At 38.8% G+C, this 9698-nt stretch overlaps 1 protein-coding gene across 3 annotated transcripts; it reads right to left on the bottom strand.

Annotated features, from left to right (window-relative positions):
• Positions 1-676: 676 nt before the first annotated feature.
• On the bottom strand, positions 677-7684 carry ywhaqa (tyrosine 3-monooxygenase/tryptophan 5-monooxygenase activation protein, theta polypeptide a). Of its 3 annotated transcripts, none has more exons than XM_083561843.1 (6): positions 7531-7684; positions 6326-6756; positions 3971-4094; positions 2600-2763; positions 2401-2496; positions 677-1748 (listed from the first exon to the last, which is right to left on the bottom strand). In XM_083561843.1, the coding sequence occupies exons 2-6, from the start codon at positions 6617-6619 to the stop codon at positions 1692-1694; spliced, it is 735 nt and encodes a 244-aa protein (XP_083417969.1). In that variant the 5' UTR covers positions 6620-6756; positions 7531-7684; the 3' UTR covers positions 677-1691. The 3 variants fall into 3 exon arrangements, with proteins under 3 accessions (XP_083417969.1, XP_083417970.1, XP_083417971.1); XM_083561844.1 differs by having other exon boundaries at positions 7476-7615; XM_083561845.1 differs by having other exon boundaries at positions 7365-7531.
• Between the last annotated feature and the right edge of the window lie 2014 nt (positions 7685-9698).

Below are 9698 nucleotides of genomic sequence, written 5' to 3'. Positions count from 1 at the left end.
ATCAATTCCATTCGCAGTCAGACGGTGTGAAGGTGCTGCACACTTACTTGTTATTGGGCTTGAATTTCCCCACAAACCAGTGGTTTCATTTAGTTCACAGAAAATATTTATATATATCCATGATTCACATACACGTCCTATTCGATCCTATGTGGGGTATAAAAGGATAAATCCGACTGGGTTCAAAATCCTATTTTTAGTTCATGTCGGCAGAAGGTTCCAGGTTTCTAGCTTTTCAGAAGTCATGAGTAGAAGCACCCCGAGGGATAACATGAAATCTGACCAAACTAATCTCATTTTATGTGCAATATATTTACACACACCTACATTATAATATATAGTTAAGGTAGAAAAGGGTAATCACTGCCTCCTACTATATACCAGACCTAATGCATATGTTATGTATTGCATTTTAATAAAATAATTTAATAAACTAATTTTATTAGTTTTATGACCTACTTTACATGCCAGAAAGCATCTACTGACTTTAAAAAGGTGTAAGAAAAGATATGCAAATGATAAATGCTGAATAACTTACAAAGATATGTGCTGAAAAAAGCTGGGGAAGCACTCACTAGTGAAATCTTATACATTAAAAATTGAGCTTAAAAAAAAAAAAAAAAAGAAATTTAAATACCAATAAAAATTAAACATCATTCAGAAGCATACACAGTGATATGGTTTATAAAATGGTCACTTTTAATTCAGGTTACATAGCCGTTACAGAGGGCATTGGAACGCTTTTCCACAAGGCTCTTGGGAGACTACAATCAACGTTTTGCAAAAACACAACAGTGGTCTGTATATTTATCGACATCACTGGACAAACCGAAAGATCCTTAATATGTGCACAATTTTGCAATTAAAGTATTGAACCGACCCTGGTAGCGGTGGGTAATGCGGTATTCATTTCCAAACCAGTAAAATACTGAAAAAAAATCAGCATGCATGACCAATTTTCTTTTTTTATTCATTGTAAATAATAATAAAGTGGCACTTTTCTGACCGAGGCATGCTTTAACGTAACAAAAAAAAGCGAAGGTCTTGATTAGAAAGAGTGTTTCATCATGTTACTTGAAATAAACCTTGCTTGGAAAAGCCAGTAAGCAGAATCGCCAGGCCGAGTAGTGCTAGCTGACTAGCTACTTAACAGCAACCCTTCATATTGACAGCACTGAAGTGAAGGAGAGTTTGTGCCATCGCTAACATTCTTCACAAGAGTTTTAATCTTCCGCAAACATGTATTGCACAAGTGGCCAAAAACACAGCTTGTTGTTGAAGAAAGCCTGTCTGTCTCGCCTGTCAGTGCTTGTTAGATCTGTCTAATTCAGCAGAACTGCAAAAGGACATATACTCGTTGTCTTATAATTAATGGAACGCTGACGTCATGTGAGGGTAATACTTTTCTATAGCGGACACTGCACATTAAAGGCAAAAACAGACAAAACCACAAAATGAAGGAATGAATGAGTTATTTTAACTTAATATCAATCTCAAGCCAGGTGATTTAAAATAACAGGACAATAGAAATTTTCATAAACACAGCTCGTTGATCATGGGTTTACATAACTAGATAATTATATGTGAAACAATAAGGAATGATGTGTAAAAAGTTTCTTTTTTTTTTTTCCTGTTTTTTCCCCCATTTTTTTTTTTCATTTATTTTATATATGTGGAGACACGCTGGAGTCTTAGTTCTCTCCGTCTCCTCCTTCACCCTCGTCTGCTGCATTGTCAGAAGTCCATAACTGAAAGAAAAGATTAGCAGATTTAATAAAACTCGTGTTTACCATTATTTTGACTTTCCCTTTTTTGCATGCTAACAAAGAATTAGAACAGAAAACGAGACACAACATGGCAAGTATAAAAAATTAAAATGTTCTGTGACAGAGTGGTGAGATGCAGCCTTCACTAAAAAGACTATCATTTCCCAATAAAAGCACCCCACCCCCATCCACAAGCTCTATTCCTCTTACACCACAGCAATTTACTAATCATTACGATTATATCAAAGGCATGCCATATCCACAAAGTTACATGTAATGCTGGAAAAAAAGGAAAACCTATTATCCTGTTAAATCTATACATCTGACTGACAAAGTGCTAAAAACTCCTAAGATAAAAATTCAAGAGTAAAATCCAAATTATTGTTCACCATTGTGTTTATTTAGCACTGCAGACATTAAAAAAAATTTTAAACAAACCCTGTCCAAGCTTTTGACCATGCATATTAATACGACTGAGATCAGTGATGGAGAATGAAAACAGGAGTTGATTGCAAAAGTTGTGATGTAAAACAAACACGGGTGTTTATGAAGTTAGACCACACTTCATAAACACCCGTGTTTGTTTTACATCACACTGGTTCCTTAAGCAACACTTCAGCCGTGTGTAACTTACTGTAAGGTTGTCTCTAAGTAACTGCATGATGAGTGTGCTGTCTTTGTACGAGTCTTCATTAAGTGTGTCAAGCTCAGCAATAGCTTCATCAAAGGCCTGCGAGTGGAATCAAAACTAGGGTCAATTCAGTTTAATAGACTTCTTTACAAAACTATATGTTTGATGAGAATGAGTTCCAGTGTATCGAGTCAGTACTTACCTGCTTGGCCAGGTTACAAGCCTGTTCAGATGAATTGATGATCTCATAGTAGAAGACCGAGAAGTTGAGGGCCAGACCCAGACGGATAGGGTGTGTGGGCTGCATCTCCTTCTGACTAATGCTAAATGCCTCCTGATAGGCATCCTGTGAGTGGCCTATTGTCTCTGCGTATGGAAAGAAAAACAAAACATTTAGTCATAAAAATAATACCATGCATTATTTAATACTAAGTGTTAGCATCAGAGAGGAGGCCTGTTTGAAATATCGAAAATGTGCCCAAAGCATTTCGCAATTTTAAGAGAATCATACGACAAATACGTTGTATCAGATTTGATACAATAACCTGTTCCTGAGCTTAGCTGGCTGTCGGGTACCAAAGAAATTTCTTCGCAAAAAAAAAAAAAAAAGTTGAATCCTTTCATAAAAATGCTGGTGTAATACAATTCTCTAAAAGTGTAATGTCCTGTGTTGTGAAATATCAACTATTCACCAACAGTTTACTTTGCCATACACCAGAGACCGCCAAGCGCAGCATTGTGGTTTTTCACAACTGCAAGTAACAAATGTGGAGAGGGACTGCGTGATTACTGCGGTTGGTGTCTGGCGAGTTCTGATCTGCTGGCACTTTTAAACAAGTCTCACGCTTTTAAACAAAAAAAAAAAAAAACGTGAACGAGCAGGGGATTAGAATCACCTTGCTAGTAAAAGAAGTAAAACACGAATAGCCAGACTTGTTTAAACTTGCTGAAATGGGACAAAATCATGGTAATTTTTCCAATGTTTCATCCAAAAACTGTCCAATTTTATTGAGCCTGTGGCCACTGAAGATTACGAAGAAAGTGGAACTAAATGTGGTTTTCTGACGTTTCAACCCATTTGCCTCAAGGTTTGGCATGATGAAATTATTTTCTGCTTAGCATGAATGTAAATAATGATTATATGAATTACTGTGACCTTTCTGTCAGTTCAAACCAGCATGGCCATCCTTCCCTGCTCTCTCTCATCAACAAGGTGTTTCTGGCCACAAATCCTCAGTTCATAAGAAGCCTTGTTTTTACACTCTATTCTGTGTAAACTCTTGACTGCTGCATGTAAAAATCAGCAGGTTTTAATGCACTGTGCTGCATAAGAGAGAAAACTGTGAATCTGTAGGAGGACGTATTCAAATTAAAGTGATCAGCAAGTCAGCCAATGCTTTTGTCAAATAAATGCAGACACAAAAAAAAAAAAAAAAAAAAAAAAAAAAAAAAAAAAAAACACTAAGCATCTCAAATATTACTACTATAACAAACTACAACTTCTTTCTCATTCTGCATCAAAGAGTGATTCTTAACGACAGAATTATGTTAGAGAAAAGAAAAACACACTCACCCTTTTTATTTTCCCCGGAAGCAACCTCTGCAAGATATCTATGGTAGTCACCTTTCATCTTTAAATAGAAGACTTTGCTCTCAGGACTAGAGGCATTCGCAATCAAGTATTTTTGCAGGAGCCGCTGAGAAGAAAGCAATAAAAATAAAACAATGAAATACTAACATTTGAAAAAGTTGTGGCGAAATACAAATATTTACTCAGAAATCTAACTACAAAGTATATTAATGGCAGGAGTATGCTGCACTCAGGCAAACACCAATTTACTAAAGTCTATGCAAAAATGTAAGGAGCTGGAGTATCCATAAAAAAATAAATAAATAAATTTATTTATAAAAAAAAAAAAAAAAAAAAAAAAAAAACATACCCAGCTCATAGGAAAAAAAAAAAAGTGTTATTTTGAACATAACATGATCTGGAACTTTGTGTTTAAATGCAATTGTGTTTTTAAGGGCATCACATTTTTAGGAAACAAATGCAAATGATTTCACACACACACACACACACACACACACACACACACACACACACCAAGTCTGAAGCACAAGTGTGCGAATGTGTGCGTGCAGCCTGCAGACATCCTGTGTGAACCCAGCCTTTTCCTTTAGCTTCTGTGGTCAGTGATGATAGCCTAAAATACTCCTTCACCTAGGATGCTGTTGCGCAGACAACTAGTGCCAACACATGGTTATTCTAAACAGGCTGTATTGTGCTGCACTTCCATGATCCAGTGGTTCAGCCTTAGCTTAGTTCAGCTCTGGTGAAATAATAGAAAGGCGCTAATCTTTAAACCATCTACAGCAAACACAAAATGCACTGCAGACTCACAGCCTCACTCATCATTTAGTGGTAGTAATTAAAAGAAGCCTTTCTAAAAGAAACCTGCAGTTACATAATCGAAGGCAGCAGAAACCACGACGAGTGAGTAGAGGCTAAACGAAGCAAACCTCACCAATAAAACTGCCCGCTTCCTCTCAGAGGAACAGGCACAGTCTATAGACAGTCTTGATTAATTGTTAATAATAATGATCAAAACTCAGGTGGTCCTAATTCATTGCATGTGGAATTTAATAAAAAAGTAGAAATATCTATCCGTCGAACCACCAACCCACACAACGCATTCAGCAAGGTAAGATTATCAATACCAGGGCTCCAAAACTAGGAGCTGATTACTCTGTTACCAATTATACTACACATTCCAATATTTAGTTTCGTTTCCCGCCTTTTTGTGATCGACGGTAATACTTTGTCATATCCCACACTCTGGTCAGAGTAAAATCTCTAGATAAATGAAAGATGCTTAAAATATGGCACAATAAACACTGAATGTCTTTGTGAATGTGCATGGAGGAAGTTCGAGTGTGGGAGGCCATAACCCAACACTAGGGGGCTGAAGCAGGTAATCTGAGAAGGAACTGTGTCCACACACTTGTCTTCGCTCTAGTAAATGGTGCAGGAAGTACTTTACTGCAGAAACCTTTGTGTGGCAGCCCAAACCAATGTAATCAAACGGATGTTCTTTAAAGCAATGGGAAAGCTGAAAATAGTCTGATATGGTCAGCATATAAGTGTACGTTTTTAAAAAAATAATGATACATTAGTATTTCAGCTTCTTAAACTTAAGAGGCAAAACACACATGATAGATTAAATACAGAACATAAGGGAACGTATTTTTTTTGTCCAAACTACTCCTTCAGGAAGTGTCACAACTTAACAGATTTGAGGATGAGAACCAAACGGCCAGCCTGACACACACGCCAAACATCAGGATCTCTAGACAAAACAAGATCAAATTGCATTCTAAAATATCATATTCGGTGCTCTGAAGTAACCTTTCAGCGCAAAAAAAAAAAAACCCTAGGAGTAAGGAAATACTGCGTAGCTCCTGCACCTCTGAGTGGATGTGGGAGGAGAAGGACGCAGCATTTCTGCCTGCAGCACATATTGATCGTGAGCAGTTGATATGGCAGGTCATTCGCCTCTGCACCACTGTTTCAGGAATCAATCGCTGCATTGCTCTGGAACAGCTTCAGATGTGAACACTGCCATGTTCTCGCATGGCAGCTTCTTTACACACCATGTAATGGTGTTTATTTTAGAATTAAGAGTAATGGCAAAAACTCTTGGCCAATTTGCTTGACATGAAAACATGAAGTCAGGTATTAATCATGATTGCACAATGAATGGCACAATGGTCAAACAAAGGTGTGCATTAAACATCACTTCCACGCAGATCACGTCTTTCACCTTATCTTCATATAAAAACACGACCGTTTAGCTCGTGTTGTGTATTGTGATATGACCAGATGTTTGAAAACCTCCATTTAAAAAGTGGAGAATGTGCCCAGCCTTACCAGCACATCATCGCAGATTTCACGCAGCTCGCCCTCCACCTTCTCTCTGTACTCCTTCACCATCTGCAGCTTCTTGTCGCCGCCGTCCGTCTTCTGCTCGATGCTCGAGATGACCCTCCACGCCGATCTCCGAGCCCCCACCACGTTTTTGTAGGCGACCGAGAGCAGGTTCCTCTCCTCGTTGGTGAGCTCGGCTCCCTGCTCAGTCACCGCCTTCATGGACGCCGCCATGTCGTCGTAGCGCTCGGCCTGCTCCGCCAGCTTGGCCTTTTGAATCAGCTCCGTTTTATCCATGTTGTTGTCCGTGATGTGAAGTCTACGGCCAGTCCAATAAAGGGGGGGAAAAAACGGTGGCGTGAAAGCGACTACTCAAAAACACCGGATCGGGGAAAGTGTAAAGCAAGCTGCTGATGTGGTTCTCTCAGGCGCACCTGCAAGATCAGATCAGAAGGCGTGGACGTTAGCGATAAGATTTCTGGAAGACGGCCAATAATCGCTCTATACTGCGTGCTATTCTCACTAAAATCACAATACATGTAGAATTTACACCATGATACCCAGAGACTATCAAGATTCCTACGGAAGATATGAAGGATCCGGTCCAGACACCTGTATAGACCTGACCGCACTGCTCTCTCTAACACCAGGCAGTGCGATTACTGGTTTTAGTCAGTTGTTTCAGCACACACACGCACACACTTTATCCTATTAATAAATCCGTTATATATTAATGTCCCTTTACACCCACAACAGTTCCTGTGCTGCTACTGCTAGCTAACACGCTAGCTAAACCCATATTCATGCTACACGCTAGCTAGTTTACAACCCCAGACACCACAAGTACAAAGTCTCAGCTATTGTTGGCAAAAAATCCATTGAATAACACGAAAAAAAAGCTCGACATTATTGTAAAACACAAAACAGAGCTCCCGTTAGCTATTTGTGCAATTTTAACGGTTCGCCTTTATCGCTTCTTTTATTTTTCTCCGTTTACCGACCAAAACGCGAGCGCTCGTGCGTACCCTCTGATCTCACCTACCCTGAGTTAGCTTAACGGCTAACTATACGTGAATCTGTCTGACAGGTCGGGGGGGTTTTCCCCTCAAGGCGATTTTTTGCACAAATATTTATCAAAAGTATCAAAAATTACCGCCGTGACACGGAGGGCAAAGAGATCGAAAGTAATTATGGAAGAAACCGCCGACCTTTTTTTTTCCGCGGCTCAGAATCCACCACTCCGCAAAGGCAACAGCGAGAGACCCGTCTTCTGGTTGGTTTGGAGGGAGAACCGATTGCGACTCGCGTCTACCGAACATGAAAAATAAGACCTGCTCGCGGCCAATCAGATTGCAGTTTGACGGCGCAAACGCGTCACAAAAAACCAATGGGAGGCCCGGGAAGGCGGGACAGAGGCAGGCTTAGACTGAGGCCACTGACTTTACGCCAATTAGATCGAGGGGAAAAACGTCACCGTCGCCATGGAGACACGGACCACCCCTCCCTCCTCCCTCGTCTTGTACGCTCAGCGGGCGTGGCTGGACTCCAGAGATGGCGGAGTGTAGCCCAGAGAAAAAGAAGTAAATATCGCTGTCATGCATGTAAATCGTCCCTTAGTGCTTTTACAGTTTATAAATGTACTAGTCTTAGAGCAGCATGTTCATTGTTCTTTTTATCATCTTAATGTTTTTCTGAATGAGATTTGATTTGAAAATCATTGCCAACAGGGAACATGAATATGAACATGAACATGACAAGATCCTGCTGGTTTTGTAATGGTTAGTTAAGGTTTGGGAATAAGAAAAAGGCCTTTTTTTACTTGTCACATATACACTACATTACAGCCAGTGGCAAATCATCAGGGCCAGCAAAGCCTTCTCTGCTGGAATAAACTCAGTGATCAGAATCAATGACTTATGTTTGAATATATTTTTGTCTATGAATATGTATTAAATTAATCCCAGTAGTCTTGGGAGGATTGTCTGTATATGTTAGAGTTTCTGTACAATCAGATTTCGGTGTCTGTAGACTAAACTAGACATTGCTGTCATTTACAGCGCAGTGAAATAATTTCTTTACATAATTCTAGTGATGTTTGGAAGTTGGGGTCAGAGCGCAGAGTCATCCATGATACAGCCATTGTCAGTCCCTGGAGCGCAAAGGGTTGAGGGTCTTGATCAAGGGCCCAAGAGTGGCTGCTTGGGCAGCTGGGACATGAACCCCAAATCTTCCAATCAGTAACCTAAAGACATTAACCACTTTGCTGTTTCCTACATCATTCTAGAAAAAATGGTTAAACTATTTGTAACTGAATCAAGAAAGAGTGAACCCTTATAAACCATGAAAACCTCATCAGTGGAAACCGCTGGAAAATTGCCTTTAATGAGTGATATTTTTCAATAGTTTTTATGTATCATTGCTATGGGACAGAGCGAAGATTCATGCTACATGGTACATGCTACATATTTAACTGGTTTGTGATAATCTTCACAAATGTCTCAACAATAAAGCTTGGCTGTGGTCACCAGCCTTTAAATTCCTCTTGATTGTGTATTTGTGGCCAAATTCCTAAGTCTCTGTTAAATGTAACAATGATTCTTGTTTAGTGGTGAAGGTTTATTTTCTATCCAAATCCTGAAGTTCCACTAATAATTCAAGGCCTTGAGTTTGGGATTCTGTGCTACATAATTATTTTAGGTTCTAATACGTCACAATAAAATTTACTTCACAATAAAAACACATTTAATTAACTTTTTGGTTCATGGCTTGCATCCAATGCCAATTTCCAAAGATTAAATTTGGTCAGCAGATCATATTTAAATGAGCTTTCAGTGTATGGTGGGATCAATGTATTGACATTTTTTACTGAATTGAACAGTTTGTTTATTAACAGATCGAGTGTTAGACTGATTCACTTGATGGAAATATATTTATTTGGATGCTTAAAAAATGATTTATCATTGGGTCATCCTAAGTACAGTGAATTGTCATCCATTTTCTCTGTAATAAATACATTCCAGGCCAGTGCATCTGTAGTGAAACAGTGTAAGTGAAGAAACATCTAGTTGTATGTAAAAGAAAAAATTAAGTATTGTCAAAGCAATGGGCACTGAAGATGTTTCCCTATGTAGATAACAACGAGAAGATTGAAGTATTGATTGGACTTGATGTACCCTTGATGTACTGGTTTGGTACTTTGAAAGCACCCTGTAAAATATTATAAAACATATTATTCTAAAGATCTTCACATTTTTCTTTAGTGACGATGACATAAATTCAATGCTGTTATGGAAGTAACAGCATTGAATTGCTAATATGTTAATAATTGTCACGAAGAGAAGGTTCCATAGCTAAAGAACTGAACATCTAAGAAATA

Source organism: Silurus aristotelis (assembly GCF_946808225.1).
Source record: "Silurus aristotelis genome assembly, chromosome: 15".
NCBI classification, from domain to species: Eukaryota; Metazoa; Chordata; class Actinopteri; order Siluriformes; family Siluridae; genus Silurus; species Silurus aristotelis.
This window is presented reverse-complemented; position numbering and strand designations above follow the sequence as displayed.